Source organism: Branchiostoma floridae, chromosome 4 (assembly GCF_000003815.2).
Source record: "Branchiostoma floridae strain S238N-H82 chromosome 4, Bfl_VNyyK, whole genome shotgun sequence".
Lineage (NCBI taxonomy): Eukaryota > Metazoa > Chordata > Leptocardii > Amphioxiformes > Branchiostomatidae > Branchiostoma > Branchiostoma floridae.
The window spans coordinates 11730895-11748881 of record NC_049982.1 but is presented as its reverse complement, the minus strand read 5'-3'; the positions used below and the strand labels follow the sequence as shown (position 1 = coordinate 11748881).

Sequence of the window (17987 nt, the reverse complement as noted above, 5' to 3'; positions counted from 1 at the left end):
AAATCTGAAGAGATGCTGCTGCCATTTGCTATGACTAAATGATGCAAGCTACCAGATTGTATTACTTTGCATGGAGTTGCTGAAATAAATGCCACACAGTGTAGAATAAAGGTGATCTTTGGATACAATGTATGCATAAGAGGCACGAGAGTAAGGTTGTACGTAAAGATGAGGATTAGTAGAAGTAGCTCTACTGACAGAAGTGCCCACAAGTTAAACATGGTTTTGGCTGTTCTTTCCAGGGATGGTTCCACACGGCATGCCCCCGGGCATGTTTCCTCCACAGGTCGCACCTCAGGTCGCGTTGCTAAACGGTGAGTGGTCAGAACATCGCAACGCCGACGGGAGAACCTACTACTACAACCATCGCACCATGGAGTCCACCTGGGAGAAACCCAAGGACCTGCAGAATGCCATCGATGCTACCAACCAGCAGGCTGCTAGCCCAACAGCAGCCACCACAGCAGGTAAGCTAAGGGTTTAGTGTGGGACAACTAGATATTAAAACATTATGGATAAGGTTACACTGTTCTTCAACTAAAAAATTGTCACTCGGTCATCTTCTCAGCTGTCTGACCTTAATTGCCCTGGACAGATGACTTGTTGCATATGCGACTTAAGTAATTAGACTCACATGTCCAGAGCAATTGGTGAGATGGCTGAAGAATTAGACTGAGCAATTCAGTCAAAAATTGTGGTGAGTGCAGTTTTTGCATTGGAGAAGAGTATATCTTTTTCATCAGCTACTTGTAGCCATCAGGATTACTTGTATGGAGTCAAACCCTCATACTTGTCTTTCATTTTGCTCTCCTATCACTGTACTGAAAATGGGATCTGCCGCTTAACTGCATTGCTGCTTAAGTCGCAGAGGAAGCTCATGTCGAAATTGAGGAGTTTCCTGTGGGTTCTGTTGAAGAGACTTTGAGCCAGTGTCAGAAAACAGTGACGTTCTTTTAGAAGACATGCAGATGTTGATTTCAAAGATGAATTGAAGATGAAGTTTGTGGAGTCTACGCTGGTCAAATTATTCTTGCACTGTGTTTGAAAAGTGGTAGTTTCATGTAGCGTATTGCATTCATAATTGAGCTCCTTATTCCTCTTATTTGGTAACATATTACTAGATACTTTCTTGACTGTGCGTTTTGTTGTGCAGTGAAACTAGGCCATGCACTTTTGCGTCAGTGTACGCTTACCTTAGCATAATAAACCCCAGTAGTGCAATCAATCATTGTAATACATACAGAAGTTTTTCTTCGTCTGCCGACTTGGACAGGAATTTGCTGAAGTTAAAGTCAGCGGGGACAGAAGGTTGTCTGAAAAGTAGGACTGTAACTGTCATTAGCCCCAGAAATGTGGCGTCAATCGGGAATCCTGAGAGGTATCATGGAATTACAAAGAGACAGTTGCGCCATCTCCCTTCCCCATACTTGTCACCCTAATGACACTCAGCCCCGAGGAACGAATATGTTCCCGGCCCGAGGCATGTCTACGAGCCATCTGTTCGCCAAGGAGTAGAGGGGAAGGACATGAAAAATTTATGGTACTAATTCCAAGGCTATATGCAATCAGTGTGCCGGGCTGAGCCAATTTCTTCCCTCATCAAATCTAGGGGGGCATGCTGGGTGCAATCAGAAGGAAATTAAGTGAGAGATTAGGAGTCTAAGATTCGCGTATTTGGCTTGTCGAGATGGCAGACTGTAGTCGTAAAGTTTGCGTGGGAATATGTGCTTTGGATTCTTGAACATCCTTTATTTTTGGCGCTACTGAAATTTGGTACCATCCTTAGTTGATGATGTACCCCAAAAATGAAACTCATCAAATGTATTGAAGGTAGAAAACTATACAAGTTGACACCATCCAGTATTCACGATGTGAAAAAATTGTATCATTAGAAATGAACTATACTTTATATGTTATATAAAGGTATTTTTGTCCTCAATCTGAGATAGACATGAAAGAAAGAAGGACGTTATGTTATATCACCCTGCCTCTAATAGAGTAATATATGACTGTAGAAATTGCAACAGCCAGACGTGATTATAGACACCTTTCCGTTCATTTGAAACACGTCATTAATCTGAAATGACCCCTTCCAACGGGTGCCTGGCAAATAATTGTGTGCTGATGATGCATTTGCTACACTTGATTTGTGCCCTGTGCATCTGCCCCTTTCTCCCTTATATATTATATATAGTGTACCATGCATTCGGTCGCCTCATTGGGACCAATTCCGTACATTGTAAATTACATAAACTTTGAAGTTTTCTGGAGGGACATAGAGGGGCTTTAACTCATTTTCAGTCATGAATTTGATTCAAGCATTATGTTGTTGTATCATTGAAGGTCACTTTCACCTGATAAAAGTGTTCCATTCATAGAGGTTTGATTTGAACATAAGGCTGTAACACTATGGATAATAAGACCTCAGCATGTAAATATTATTGATGACATTCTCTGCAGATTCCAACAATGAAGCTGGAGCATTAAAAAAAAGAGATGGTTAAGTTCTCAAAATTCATTGTAATAAGAATTAAAGTGTCAGAACATAGCATCACAATCAAAAGTGGTTCCTTGGCTAACAAGTTTTTTCCTGCATTGAGAAAGTGCCACCCAGTATCACCCAGTTGGTAACTATATTTAAGGCTACCACACTGGTGTCACAACCACCAAACATGGTTCACTGTTACAACCACGCTCATAGCTACCTCACAACTGTCACTTCTACAAGTACACTTCTTATTTTCTTAAAATTTTCTTGCCATGTCGACGATCTCTAATACTAATACTACAGTTGTAGTAATAGGGAACAAAATGTCTTTTTTTTAATCAGGAAAATCAGTGATGTCATCCATAAAATGTACAATTTGAAAGTTGTGTATACCATTCAACCAGCAACCTCCCCTGTACTTGCTGAGACTTTCTTTTGCACTTTGACCTTTGTGTTAGATCAAGAAAGTATCAAATTACATGTATTCCCTTTTGGAATGACTTCCTTTTCTGAAACCTTGAGCAATGGGGCTGATGTTTCTCTGTAGACCTGGGTATACCCTTCTCTCTCCCAAGGTGAACTTCTCCTGTGTGGGCAGGGTAATGGCCTCACGGCAATCACACAGGTCGCTGGTAGCAATTGGTCGTGTTTGACTTGTAAGCCGTGTAATGAAGGTAACCTTGTGGAAGTACTTGGCAGGCTTTGAAGTGGATTCTGCAGGAATTTGTTTGCAGGTTCTCCTCTGGCAGGAAAGGAGGGTCCGTAATTGAAAGGGTTTCAATAACCTGCTGGACTGTTTTGCAGTCAGATGACAGAGAGATGTATGGGGATGCACTGATATTAGCAGCAAAGTCTTGATGTAAAGTATCACATTACCCATTAAAGAGCCAAAATAGCCATCTTGAATATCAATTGCATGCATTTGCACCAACATTGTTTGGTACGTTGATCTCTAAGAAGACAGTAGAACTTCTATGACAGTTTGTGCTCAGAGCATCTGTAGGTAGTATCTGTTATTATGCAAGAATCCTCATGCTGTTATGCTCTGTGAAAACATGTTGAACCTAGATGGTTCTTATCACAGTACCCATGTCTGTCGTGTACAGCTGGACCTGAAGCTGCTAAAGAGGAAGAGAAGAAGGATGGGGAACAGAGCCAGGAGGAGAAGATGGACACTGAGGAAGGGGCAGAGGAGGACAAGAAGGAAGGGGACGAGTCAGAGGTGAGTTCTGTCAACTTCTTACGTATGTACATTTTTTTAACGAGATTGCTCGGAGCGAAGTCATTAGACCACTTCAAGGCAATGAACTAAGAAGTTCGGAATAATTGTACAAGGAGATTGCGGTGGACATTTGTTTCAAAGGCTGTAGACAGGAGGGAAACAGCTGTTGTTGAGAGAGTTCCATAGTTTGGCTGTCCAGGGATAGAAACTGTTGCTGAAGAAGGACTTTAAGACTGGCAATTGAACAGTATAGCGATATGAGTTTGAAGAGTACCTAGTGCTCTGCTGAATGGCTCTCAGTGGTGGGACAAGTAGTGTGAGATCATTGGAGCCATGGAAGACATGTAAATCTATGTATGTGCAAATGGAAATAGTCTGTTGTTGCATCCCATTTGATAGGGAAGAAGGCAATTGTACTTGCCTTCAACAGTTTTTGTCGGAGAACAACTCAGTGACAAGCCTTTAGAGAAGCTGCATACTCGATTATGGACAGGTGTAGTTATTCACAGAGTGTATCCTAACCATTGTTACATGTATTAAAGCAAGTATTTTACTTTGATGATGTTGGAGCTGATGTTTTAACTTCTGCTGCTCCGTTCTGTTTGCTGTATCTTTTGCCCCCACGAGTCTGGCCAGAAATAAGTTTGAGATGATTCCCCAGAGTTCATGTTGAGGGCATGTCTTCACAGTCCATGTGAGCGCTGATAAAGTATCACTGTCACACAGCCAAGACGAGATCCTGGTGATATGAAGTTTTATCCGATGCAGTAAATCTTCCTGCATGCCAGTGTTATTGCCCATGCAATATCACGCAAGAAGTAGTAATAAAACTCGCCTTTGTAGTGCTGTCATTGGCTTTCTATTGCTCAAATATATGGAGTGTATTAGTTTTATATCCCTGGCTTAAGGCAAGGCAATACTTTTTGTGTCTTTGATGTCAATGGTGTTTCCATTTGTAAGGCTAGGTTAGTCTCCTGAGATGCCTGCCATTTTCAAGCTAAGCCACATCATTTTCAGTTATGAACTCTGTTTTTATTGGAAAACTTTATTTGTTTCTACAGCTAAAGGGTTTTGGCTCCACCATCTAAAAAGGAAACAACATTATGCATCTTCCTTTTGTGATGGTTGCTTTTATAAGCCAGGATTGTTTTCAAACATCATTTACAAATTACTCAAAATGTTGAGATTTTGGCAGAGGGTTAATGTTTGCGGTTTTTGCGGTGACACTCTTGACCACAGAAATGCTTGCTCTGTCTTCTGCCCGCCTACCTCATTGTTGCAAATAATATTGAAACCATGCACAGCGAATATTGCATTTTCTCCATTCTGAAAATATAAATCCCAGCACTCTTGAATGCATTTACAGGAGTTCCAGAATTAATATCTTCCTCAAATTGTAGTCTTTTTGAAAAGTATCACAGTATATATAAAAAGACTTGGCTATAATGTTATATTTCTCCCACATTGACTGGAAAACATTAAGATCAGTCCCACACTGCCTCAAGACAGACGGTCTCCCTCCTACAGAACAACTTTTAGGAACAGCAGGTATCTTATCACCATTATCTCCCAGAGTTCTCCTTCACGGGCGCTGAACAATAGCTGGGTTACAGCCCATAATAAACGGCTCGGCGATGTGTAACAGCATCTCCAGGCAAAATCAATGCCCAGTCGTCCCTCGGGATTGATAAAGGAAAGATGTGGAGGGAACGCTTTATAATTGGCAAGCAGGAATAGATTTCCTGTCTGGAACACGGGCCAACCATTAGTTTCTGGAGTGGCTTTGAAATCTCCCCATCAGTAAAGCAGAAGTTTAGGTTACTGGTATGCCTTTGTTTGGGGTGGGTTATTACATGGAGATCAGGTTTTATTTTTTTGTGGGATGGAAAATATAAGGTGTGCTACAAACATGTGTGATGTAGATGAGGTTGGAGAAAGATAATCCAATCTTCCCGGCGCCAGGTTCAAGGCTAGATGGATCAGTTGTTGGTTTGGAAGCTCGACCATGGATTGATCTCCAATAGTGTGGTAGGACATTACCGGGGGCCAGTCTTGATAGGGAAAGTAGAGGGGAGTAAAACCCTACGTTGCCCAAAGCCTACCAGTAGGCATGTACAAATGTACACGTATGTAGCTGGGTATGAGTTTTTCATGAAGCACAATGGTCACCACACGTTTACATAATATACAGTAAATATATCTGGTACATGTATATTCCTAAATCCAGAATGCTTTTTTGACACATTTAACATTCTAGAATTATAAATACATAGTAGCAGCAACTCAAAAACATGATTGTGATCACTTTGTTTCATTTTGACTCTGAAGACTGTACAAGCTTGTATGTAATGGGTATTGAGTTGGAGCACAGCCCATCCTGGATATTTCAGTGGCTGTTCAGTCTACAGTACCCCCGAGCATCAGCCTAGCCCAGGAGTGTCTCACACTCACAGTTTCATTTTCACAAGCTGGTTGAGCTTAATGAAATCTGGGACCAGGATGCCCCAGCTCCAATAAGGGGTTGCACAGATGGATCTGTACTTCCCATATCGTAAAGTGTACCTAAATAGGCCTGGGACACTCATGTACACGTATAGTATCGTAATGTTCTGTTGATCCGTATTGTTGCACAAGCTACTTGCATTTTGATGTTTTTCTATGGAGCGTCACAGGCACAAGTAGGAATGTTGTACAACCGTTCCAATTACATATCACAATTTCATTTCTAGTGTAATTCAGTTGCTATCCAGAATTTGAATTTCTATTACTTGCTAAGCTGCTTCATTTACTCAAGCAAAAGATATCTCTCAACTCACAGCTCTTGCTCTACTCTATAATTTGTGTAAACCAAATGTATAACCCAAAAGAAAGACACAGGTGAAATAGTGTTACCATGGTGAAAATAAAAATTGACACTTGTTTGTTACTGCAGGGAGAGAAGAAAGAAGAGGTGGAACATGAACAGACAGAAGAGGAGAAGGCCAGAGAGAAAGCCAAACCTGTAGCTACACAAGGGGTACCAGGCACACCATGGTAAGGGTTCGCAGACTACATGTCTGTTCAAGTTACCTCCTAATGTTGATCAATGTCAGCAAGCAGGAAAGTAGGAATCCCATGTGAAACATAGCCAGGATGGATGGAGATCGTTAGTTTTGTACATCTGACGTGCATGTACATATTTCCAGGCAGTGCTCAGAAGCTGTTTGTAACATAATTTTGACAGATACGCCAAAAAGCAGTTACTCAAGCCACTGGATACGATTTTGGAAACGGTCATTTGGTCAATTGACCGTTTCCAAAATCATATCCAGTTGCCAGATGTCTAACCTTCATCAACGTAATTCTCACAGAGTTTTAACCTCATTAACCAGCACATTTTTCCACAGCCTGTGTTTCTTAAAATGGCTTACAAATACTTAGTACACAATCAGTTCAGTTTATTTATTTAATCAAGCAATCAATTCTAAATGAATGCTAGAAGTGTGAAGACAGTTCATAAAGATCAAGGTGCTACAATATGTTTGACTACAGATGTATCCCTAAAGAAATACTGAGAGTGCATACTTGTCCATGCTTAATCACCCCTGAAAAACTCTTATGAATAACTTGTTTTGAAAATAGTCCCAGCAGTGTGAGGTAGACCAAGAACAGAGCAGTTGTGTTGATATAGCCTCAGTATACATCAGAAATGTTCCAGTATGGATTACTTCTTACCAGATGGATTACGGAAGGTAATTTAAGAAGCGAGATCGTGAATAATGGATAGAACTGATAGATGTGACAGTGATTGGAGAATGATCATGATTCGCATACTGATACAATGTTAGCTCTGTTTTAATCACACAGCAGTTCCAGTATCATATTTAAAATGGTAGTCACGAACTGCTGGCAGTAAAGGTAAGGAGATTTGGTGGTAATTCGTAAATCTTGGCGTAAAATTCAGAAACGAGCCGGGAAATGTCAGCGCGGAGTAGTCTGTGCTGTCATCATTGGATAAGTATGGCGGAAATATCAGAGTGCTATCTGCAAGCTTCCAGGCGAGCTGCCCCCCATCCTCTGGAGAACAGGAAATCCTCAAATCATCCTCGTCCCGGATGTGGCTTGCTCTAGGATGGATCCAACATTTAGAGAAAAATACCGTAAAATGTCAAGATCTACATGCAGATAACCATACACAGAGTAACACATGTGTAATAACCATGTTAAGAATCTAGTGCAAGCATCGAGGCAGGTGTACTTTTGTCCAGCCGTGTCCAGCAGAACTCTTTACTTTGATCTTTGTAAATCCTGTACTTCTGCTAGTGAGCCTGGAGTGAAATTTGGGATCAAAGGTTGTCCTGAAGTTTTACTCCAATGAAGATCTTGTGTTGAGCAGTGTTCCCATTAGAGGCAGATGGTGATAACACGGTTCTCTCGGCTGAGAGGGTGAGCAATTTTCTGCCTCATCCCTGCCGCGGGCCAACTCCAAAATAACCTTTCCAAAACCGATAGTCCTTCCTTGAGGCAGTGAAGTCATGTTTGTGCAATAATTGGATGGGGTCAATATCTCATTCCTTGATGAGCTAAGTCTGAGCGATTGATGTTGGCACACACTTGAGATGTTAAGGCACAGCTTAGAGCTTTCTTCGGTATCTTTCAGTCTTACACTTCTTTTAAAGCCAGTGCTTAATCCCTAGCAGAGAAGGTGGGGTGGGAATCAACCATTTTCCATGTCGTTGCATCAGGCAAAGCACTAGGAACTGTGAGCTGTAAAGTTTTTGTATTGATTTTCCTAGCAATTGATATTCACTTCTGTCACAAGAAGATGTTCCAGTCCTTCCTTCAGGGCCAGCTTTTGAATTTTGTTATGATGGCTAGCATGTTATACAGGGCAGTGTGTTACACCAAGTATGGAGTGATAAGTCCTCTGGTGACCTTCAGGCATATTGATCCGGACCATGTCCAAATACTGCTGCGAGACAGGTCGCTCCATCTTCTCCAACCACCTCGCCTCCTGAGGTTACCAAGGAATCAGCTCGGCACTTCAGCCAAACAGCTTTTATATCAGACAGTCTCCCAGTGCAACTCTTCCCAGACGTTCCCCTGTAACCGTGGTTGAGCACTCCTAGAATACAGGTGCTGTAACAGTTGTGCATGACTGCACCGAGGCATTCGCACCAGGATGATGCTTTATTGGAATGGGAAAGAATCTGGCAGCCAACACTCCCAATCCCCCTACTTGTCATAACGACTTGACTTTGATAAGTTTGGTAGATTAGACCAAAGTGGTCCAGTTGAAGTGTGGCAGCAATGTTTCTTTGATAGGATCAGAGCAAGTTGGTGGAATTTATGAACACAAGCTGGTTAGGAATGGTTATATTTTCTGATGACGGAGGAAAAGTGATGATGGCATTGTGATAGATACTACATGTAGCTATCTGTCGTAGACAGCTTTGAGGGATGTAAGATTTGGACTCGTGCTAGACAGGAAATGCCTAGTGGCATAGTAATAAGCAGCATGGTTATACAAAGGGGCTTAAATACATGATTTTAGACAGTATGTACATGAGCACTGCAAGTACGTCCATCAGTACATAAAGTTGAGAAGCAGGATAGTTTTCCTTTCCGTTTTCCCGTTTTCTTTCATGTCAGATTGAAGACCAGATTAATGTCTGCCATCAAATACTGCAAAGTTCCTCCCCTCCATCTAATAGTCAGTCATTCCCCACATCTCATCTGAGGTACCAGTTATACTGAGCAAGACGTATTATCGCCATTCCCAACTGGATTACCCCCTTCTTAACGGCCAGGGTAACAGAGACATATTTTCCATCTTAAAAAGGTTCCCAACCCACTTGTGTTGCCTTCTCACGCATAGAGTCTTTCCCACCGTGCCTTGTGGTGAGAAGTTGGCTGTGACCCAAGAAAGGTTGTGTTAGGAGTTGGTTATGATTAGTGTCTTCCCATCATAAGTGTAACATCATTGTCCAACAGGGAAGGAGGAGCCATCAGTTATTACCACAACTTGCTGACATGGTACAAGGCTAGCATGTACATTTGTGTTGCAAAGAGTCCAGTGATTACCTATTTCCTGTTATCGCTAAGGGTTTTTAAAGACTTTGCTCAGTGCAAGACCAGGAGACTACTTCTAGCCTATCTAGGCACTGAAATACTTATCCAGTGGTCACCACATAACAAGATGTGAAGGCCACTTGAAGATGACATGCTACATGAATAGGACTGGGACAGCATCTCTTCCCCCTAAGTCATAGAGTGAAAACTAACTAAACCATTAGGTGAAGAATGGGTTGCGCAGGCTGCTCGGGAAATTTTCTACCCCATTTAGACTGGAATCATTTTGATCCACTCACACCGGGACGGACCCCTACACACTGTTCAATAAGTGTGGATGTGTTTGTATCCTTGACCATGAGATCACAATTAAAGGTCTTGTGTATCTAAGGGAGGTCCCCTAAGCAAAGCTAGGTACTCAAGAATAAGGTGTACATGTACTAACATAAATAGTTTTCTTTTTGGGCTACCCAAAGTTGCTGATACAGTGACTCCATGACATGCATAATAGGGCATTATTTTGTTCCCAATTTCTGGTAATTGAAATCATCCACCCATAGCTACAGGTATTACTATTTCAAGGAATGACCTTTCACTGTAATTCCAATTTGAGTTGAGTCACTTCCTGTCTCATGACCTTGTAGGTGCCACCTGTAGCTCCCCAAGTCTTATTATTGAATTGCGCTTGGGTAATGTATTTGAAAAATAATATGTGCAGGCTTTTTTAAAACTTTCCCATCACATTACTAGTAACCAAAATGTTATTGCCTCATGTTGAAATTTGTTGTATCAGATGAGATCATACTGTGTTGGAAAAGTAGTTCTGGCAAGTTTTGCCCTAAAGTTAGTTGCTATCCCGAAGTAATTTGTAGTCCAAGGACATCCGTAACACTCGCTCAGAGCCCTTGGTTCCCACATAAGCTGAGCTGCATGAGCAGAATTCAATTTCTTCATTTGCTCAGCAGCAATTCCTGAAGGAAAAGATCAGCTAAGCTTCCAAACAGGCTATAAAACAGCAGGAGAATCTGGCAGTCGTAACTGTTCCATTAGCAGCGCTGCAATCCCCGTAGATGTGACGCTGTAAATGTCTCGCCCATTATCTTAAGACAAAAGGGTGTTGGGAAGATGTGGCGGTGTCCAACCTTTCCGTTAACAGGACCGAAACTAGACACAAATGTCATCAAATCAGCTTTGCATACAGGAAAGTGACGGCAGGAGGGCATGTATGGTCCACTGGGGATGTTTTGTGCGCAGGAGTTATCAATATGGAAATGGCCTCTGTGTCAAACTTTGATTTAACAACGTCAAGGGTCTCAGAAGGCGGGCCATTACGAGGCACCATGAGAACAATTGGTGGTCCGTCATGTTTAACAAATGGCAGTATTGGGAGGTTATGATGGGTCTACTCGCTGAACAAGATGGGAAATCTGGTTAGAGAACATTTGGTTTGCCAGGATTACTGTGCAAGAGGCAGCGCCATAGGGACATCGTGGCTATTTGTAGAGGTGCATGGGAGACTCCTCTGTTGGCCTGTGATGTGGGTAACTGTCTGTGGAAGCTGGCTCTGTTGCCACAAGGACTTGGAACTCTTTGTGTATCACAAGTTTTGGCAGCAAGGGAAATCTTGAATACTGTCTGGAAAAAGTCAGCCATGTGAATCAAATGTAACCTTGGAAAACATGTTGGTTAACTAAAGAAGTGCTTGTACTGTTGTAGAAAACTAGTAAACTTTGAAATAGACACTATAGTATTACATCAATGACATCAACAAAGAAAACTTACTACTTTTTGATTAACCCTTGCACCAGCTACAACCAGCCATGAAGATAGCAGAATTTAATGATGCATAAGCTTACTCAGTTACTGATACGATTAACTAAATGAGACCATTAAATCCTCATACTATAGCTACATATAGATTATGATATATGTTACAATCCATGAAAGATGGCTGAAAACATTGACGTAGCAATACAGTTTCGTTATCTCTTGTGTCTACCTTTTGGGAAATCATCACAGCCATTAGATCATTTTGAATATGTAATAGATCAACATTTTGAAAATCTATCACTTTATTTTGCACGCACGGTATGAAATAGAGGTGTCAGCAAAAGGGACCACGCCTCTTGTGGGTATGTTATTCTACTGCATGGGTGTGGAAATGAGTTCTGACAAGCCTTAATCTCGTATGAAGGGACGTAAAGACAGCCTTTTCATTTTGGAGCGGCACCGTCTTTCATGTGTGCATTAGACGGCATAACTACCTAATGTAGGAGAACGGTGCGTGCAAGGAGAGTCCTTACTGATGACATCATGCATTAGGCTCCGTACCAATGGCCCTTTTCATTACTACTTCAGTTTGTGAGAAGAAGGGCTATGAAATGTAACAATCCTGCTGTGTGGGTTTTAATCCCATCTGTCGTAACTGGAGTCTTCCACGAAATAGTCTGCGGAGGAAGCAGACATTGTAAGTGATCCTGGCGCCAGCCTTCAACTCAAAGAATTGCTGAATCCTGCTGAAACGACCCTCCCTGACATCTCCCAAACATATCCTCAAGTCATAAACGTAATGGACAACTTAATGGCCCATCGCTAGTGTCGTGTTACTCGGTGGATTGCCGCGGAAGGTTGAGACGTTGATGGTGGATGTGGGAAGCTATCATTGTCTAAACGATGGCAGGAAGCTAAAGCACTCGCATTCTAATGGCACTGATGGGATGGGAACTGCTCAGAGATCCGCTCCCAGCATGGCGGCCACATTGCATTTGACGAAAATGATTTTTAACTGCATGCTTCTGAAGCAAACTAAACAATCACTGATAATATGGGACTTAGCCAGTAGCTCTTTTCTGAAGCATTGATGATCAAAACTGTTGTCAAAATGTTGTTAAGCTTCATGGAATGAGAACAAAGTTCTGCATGTTCCTCCACTAGTCTAACCTGGAGCTTGAGTACATCTATGTGTCAACACTCGTACTGTACCCATCACACTTTCTCCAGCCCAGGGCTGTCTCCAAGATACATCCCAGGACGGAAACTTTATCCCGGCCCCCCAAAAAAATCTGAACTTGAATGACATAAAACTGATGAGAATGTGTTTCCATCAGCTGAAAAGAGAGATGTAACAACAAAAGTCAATAACATGGGCTCCCCAATAATTAGAGGGATGGAAAAAATGAAAAGCTGGACATGGCCCTTCTCCTGCCTATACTGCAGCCAAGTCTGATAATGGCCTGTATCATGTTTAAAAGAAGGCCTGATGGAGAGAAACGGAAGCGTATCAAACTTAGCATGCCCACGCTGCTTCTACATGTATGCCTGCCAACCTTGCCTGCTTCAAGTAGTGTATGAAACGTCTTGGAGTGTTAGCTGGCTAAGCCGCAGACCTGTCATACCAGGAATCAGCGCTTTGATCTCTTGATAGATGATGACACAAGGTTTTGAGTTATTGTCAGACGCCGTGCAGAGGTCTTGCACCAAACAGATGGAATCCTGCGATGCCACATCAAGCATTCATGGTTTGATTTTCACCATGTCCATTATCGTCTCCTGGCGGACCGTTTAAATGGCCCGTGTCCGTGTTCTCAAGAGGGAGATATCGGGTACCGTTTCACAGCCTGCATAGTCATTCTCCCCGTAAAACTCATATGACAGGTCCACAAGGAGAGGGCTGACACTTTCCAAGACCTTTTCCAAGAAATCTTGCAATATAATCTCCACTGAGATGTTTCAAAATAGAGATGACTGTGATTTCCTAAAGGCCAAAGGCAAGCTTAGGAACCTTTAGATAACTGTCTGTGCCTCAATGGACATGAGGGAAAATGAAGGTATTCTATGTCACAAGAAAGGCCGAGATTGCGGCTGTGATGTGTTTTCTATGCTCCACAAAGCTTCTCCCAGGAAATGTGAACATCTGAAAAGCCTTTTCACTCAATAATTCATACGTATTGCTCTATGCATAGGACCCAGTATGATCGGACTGTGCAAACCATATGTTGGTGTCAATCCGATCTGTACAACATGTTAAAGGATCATGAAGCTGATGTGTAGAAACATAAAACTGTACTAAAAATAAAACTGTGTTGTTAAGAGTAAGACCGGCATGATTTCTTACCCTGGTAAAATGATACGGAATATGAAACCTGGAAGCCTTTAGGCTGCCTGTAATTAAAGCTCTATCCTGGGAGTAATCCTTAAATCTCTACCTATAGTAATTTTGATAAAAGTATAACATTTACATTTTTATCATCTGAATATGATAGGCTTCTTGAAAGCTTTCCAAATTCAGGAAAAGCTGTAAGTGTAGACTTTGTATTCTAGCATATTCACATGCACCAATATAAAAATAATAGCAGCTGTCACGGGCTATGCTGGCAACATTTTTTGCAGTTTCTTTCATTAGTACTGAAGCCTCCAAGGTGTAGAAGCAATCACTCTCAAGTCATAAATTGTGGCCACTGCAGATGCACCTGCAAGACAAAAATTCAGCATAATTGATGGCATGTCCACCCAACATGTAAGACGTGATAGACACCTTACTTTCTAACCCTGTCGGAGGAAGACTAATATGAGAAGTTTTGTCAGGTGCGATACATCTTCGCTGCAGGAAATGACATAACGACACCCCAGGCAGCAGTAGGACATGTATGGTGTAGTCTGGTGTTCATGAGAAATGGCACAATAACACTGTGCAGAGACAAGTAGGATTGGGAAAGCAGAGTAGATATGGTGTTGACAATTTATTATGGTCCCGAAAAGTATTGTCTCAGCAGCACAACACTGAAATTTCCTGCATGGTTAGGGTTTCAGGTACATACTGTGAATTAATGTACAATGTACATATATAGCACACTTATTGTTTTTTATCTTAGCTGTGCTGCTTGGTAAATTGCTGCGTTTGTATTTTCGTTTTTGGTCATTTTTCTACATTATGAGTTGAATCTGCCTCTACACAGCGATATTAACAACATATAAATGCAAGTTAGTTGTGTGGTGAGAACATATTGAAATATGCAGACTTCCCACCACCACTTGAGTTCTTTGCCATTTTGTCTAAATTTGTGACAAACCAAGGAATCCGCTGAAATGCGATTGAAATTACCAACGTTTGCAATGGTGAGATAGATAAGTTGCAAATGTCAATCTGATTTTAAAAATTAAAATTCAAAATATTTTCAGTTTTGGCATCAAACTTCTGCAATGCATACCATGAACAACTTTGCATTGTATAGGATACAGCTGAGTGCTTTCAGGTAGCAAAATGAAGATTTCCATTTGATAGCTAAATAAAGTCATGTTAACTCTTAATGCTTCACTTGTCTCACAACTCCCAGCAGTTGCTTCCGAACATGAAAAGTGCATCTATGCCATGATAATCCTATCAGCGGAGCATCCATTTAAGCCTTAAGGGGACCATACATGTCATTGCCCAAGCTTATCAATGTTTTAAGTCCACACTCAGATAACCGAAGCAATTTTCTTCACAGCAGTGAAGCAGTTTCAGTCCCTGCTGTCATGCAGAGGAAATCTCCATGGAAAATCCCTGTTTCACTAGCCAGGGATCTCTTAATGTGGGCGGAACTTGGAACCCTCATCATATCCTGTCAAGTAGAACTTATTGGGAGTGCAATAAACTGTGGGTTTTTACGACCAGGGTAATTGTTGTGACACGCGATACAGTGATGAATCATTATGTTTCAGGTGCATTGTGTGGACGGGTGACGAGAGGGTGTTCTTCTACAACCCCACCACGCGCCTGTCGCTATGGGAACGGCCAGAGGAGCTGCTGGGAAGGACGGACGTGGACAGGCTCATCATGGAACCTCCGCACGTCAAGAAGGACGAGGAAGGTAAGGAGACGGCATTCTGTATATATTTGTGGAAAGGGGCAAAAAGGGTATCAAAATGAAGCAAAAAGGGTATGAAAATGATGGTAGTGTGATCTACAAAGTTACTGAAAACTTCTTGTAAGTTGGTTGTGTGGATGGAATCTTCTACTATGAAAGTTAGGAGACAAATGCTGTTCCTCATTTTTCCTCTTTATTAAGTTTTCCTTCTTAATCTCTTAATCTTATGGAAGAAGTTTGAGATAAAAGTTGTGCATACATTTCTGTATAAGATTTGTGAGAGCCATGCATGTAACAAGATGCATGTATTGTTGCTTACATGGAGCATTTTAAATCATTCCAGCTGGTATCAAGAACAAGAATGACGAGACATCAGAAGAGGAGCCAAAGTTGAAAAAGAAAAAGTAAGTCTTGTGTCTTGAATGAAAATGAGTCCATCCTTGGTTGTAAGATAATTTGTCAAATTTTCGATCTTCGAAGAGTTCGTAATTCCCATAGCTATTACAGAGACATCCATCACTTTATGACAAATGACAAAGTGAAAAGGAAAGTTTTGGCATATGTTTCATGTGACTGATGTCCTCGTAGGCTTGAAGATGAGAAGAAGCCATCAGATGTGGACCCAGAGAAGGAGGCAGCCATGGAGGCAGAGATTAAGGCAGCTCGGGAACGTGCCATCGTACCACTGGACATCCGCATGAAACAGTTCAGGGACATGCTGCTAGAGAGAGGAGTAAGTCGTTATTAACGACCATGTTCACAAAAATTATTCCTGACTTTTGCCAAAAAAATCAGTCTGAATAACGTCCTTGCCTGTTGAAAATCTTTAACAACTTATTTTTTTTTTACAGGTTTCAGCATTTTCCACATGGGACAAGGAACTACACAAGATTGTGTTTGATCCAAGGTTAGACCAAAACTGCCCTCTTTGTTATGAAAAATATGGTTTGGAGTTGCTTGTATCTTTTCACAAACAAGCCCAGTTTTTATCGCATTGTATCTTGATTGCAGTTTAGTTAGCAGTTAGTGATTTTAAAACTCGCTCTACTTACACAAGTTACAGTCCAAATATAGAATGCTGTCTCCACATTTATTATTTAAGGTTTAAGCATGCATTATTTTAGCTTTTCATACCATCAGTAATAGCTTCATGCTGAAGGTTTAAGTGTGCCCCCCTCCCCAGATACCTGCTGCTGAACAACAAGGAGAGGAAGCAGGTGTTTGAGCAGTACGTGAAGCAGCGCGCGGAGGACGAGCGGAAGGAGAAGCGCAGCAAGCTGAAGGAGGCTAAGGAGGAGTTTGTGCAGCTGATGGAGGAGGCCAAGATTTCTGCCAAGTACGATAGTTACTCAAGTCTCAAACTCTTGAAAACAATGCAAAGTACATGTAGTATATTTCTCAATAAAATGATGTCATTTTAAACTAAGACTTGATTGTTTGTTGCTATCTCTATCAATATTGCTTTTATCTTCTTATGTGAAAGGTATAGAAAGATGTGCCTTTAGGAATGTATCCTGGTAGGTGTATACACACTATTCTATACCGGTGCATACCAACTTGTACCAAACGATATTTTGATCACTGTTTTTCTTGTCCCGTAATTATATATTTCAAAGTGATAAAATGTATTTCTTTTATGGCTCCAGCTTAAGGCAAGTAGTTAACCATCCAGAAATTGTACGTTATTCCTCCACATCTTCCCTCTCCAGGACCAGCTTTAGTGAGTTTGCCATGAAGAACGGGAAGGACCACCGCTTTAAGGCCATTGAGAAGATGCGTGACCGGGAGGCCCTGTTCTCCGAGTTCATGACCACCCTGCGCAAGAAGGAGAAGGAGACGAGTCGTAGCCGTGCGGAGAAGGTCGGTGTTCTAGTCCGGAGGGGCGTGCGTGGTGGGAGAAATGACTGGGGGACCAGGGGCCTTGTGGGGGGAGTCTACCATGCTGAGATTGATTTATTGATGTGTGAAAATGTTGAAACGGTACTTTCCTTTTACAGGTTTCTGTTCTGGTTATTATGTAATCTCCGGGCAGAGCTACTGGTGGCATAAGGAGTTTAGCTGGCCAAGGAGTGTAATGAGCCACCAGTGGTTCAGAACACTCCAGCGCACTGCCACTTCCTCTACATAAGTGGTGAGACATTTGTCCATACATAGAAGTTCCTGATGGAATCAGACTGAAAAGTTACTTTACCACAACCCTTCTGTCTCCTTAGACTTTGTCAATTGCACATTGTCCTTCAGCTGACTACTTTTAGTAGAAATACACAATCTCAGACCTTTTATTTTATCTAAAACAATATCAGTTCCTTCGCTAGTCTCTAAAACATTAAAACATCCTGGGCTATCTCTGAAACCATGCCTTACAGGACAGCCAGGATCC

The 17987-nt window shown here is 41.7% G+C and overlaps 1 protein-coding gene across 6 annotated transcripts in view; it reads left to right on the top strand.

Annotated features, from left to right (window-relative positions):
- The window catches only part of LOC118414553 (transcription elongation regulator 1-like), a 50390-nt gene that overhangs the window by 26223 nt on the left and 6180 nt on the right, over positions 1 to 17987 (top strand). For all 6 annotated transcript variants that reach the window (XM_035818660.1, XM_035818661.1, XM_035818665.1 and 3 more), the window contains 9 exons: positions 243 to 467; positions 3595 to 3710; positions 6643 to 6743; positions 15462 to 15610; positions 15951 to 16011; positions 16196 to 16340; positions 16459 to 16514; positions 16791 to 16943; positions 17317 to 17467. In XM_035818660.1, coding sequence (XP_035674553.1) covers positions 243 to 467; positions 3595 to 3710; positions 6643 to 6743; positions 15462 to 15610; positions 15951 to 16011; positions 16196 to 16340; positions 16459 to 16514; positions 16791 to 16943; positions 17317 to 17467 — 1157 coding nt within the window. The remainder of the gene's footprint in view (positions 1 to 242; positions 468 to 3594; positions 3711 to 6642; positions 6744 to 15461; positions 15611 to 15950; positions 16012 to 16195; positions 16341 to 16458; positions 16515 to 16790; positions 16944 to 17316; positions 17468 to 17987) is intronic.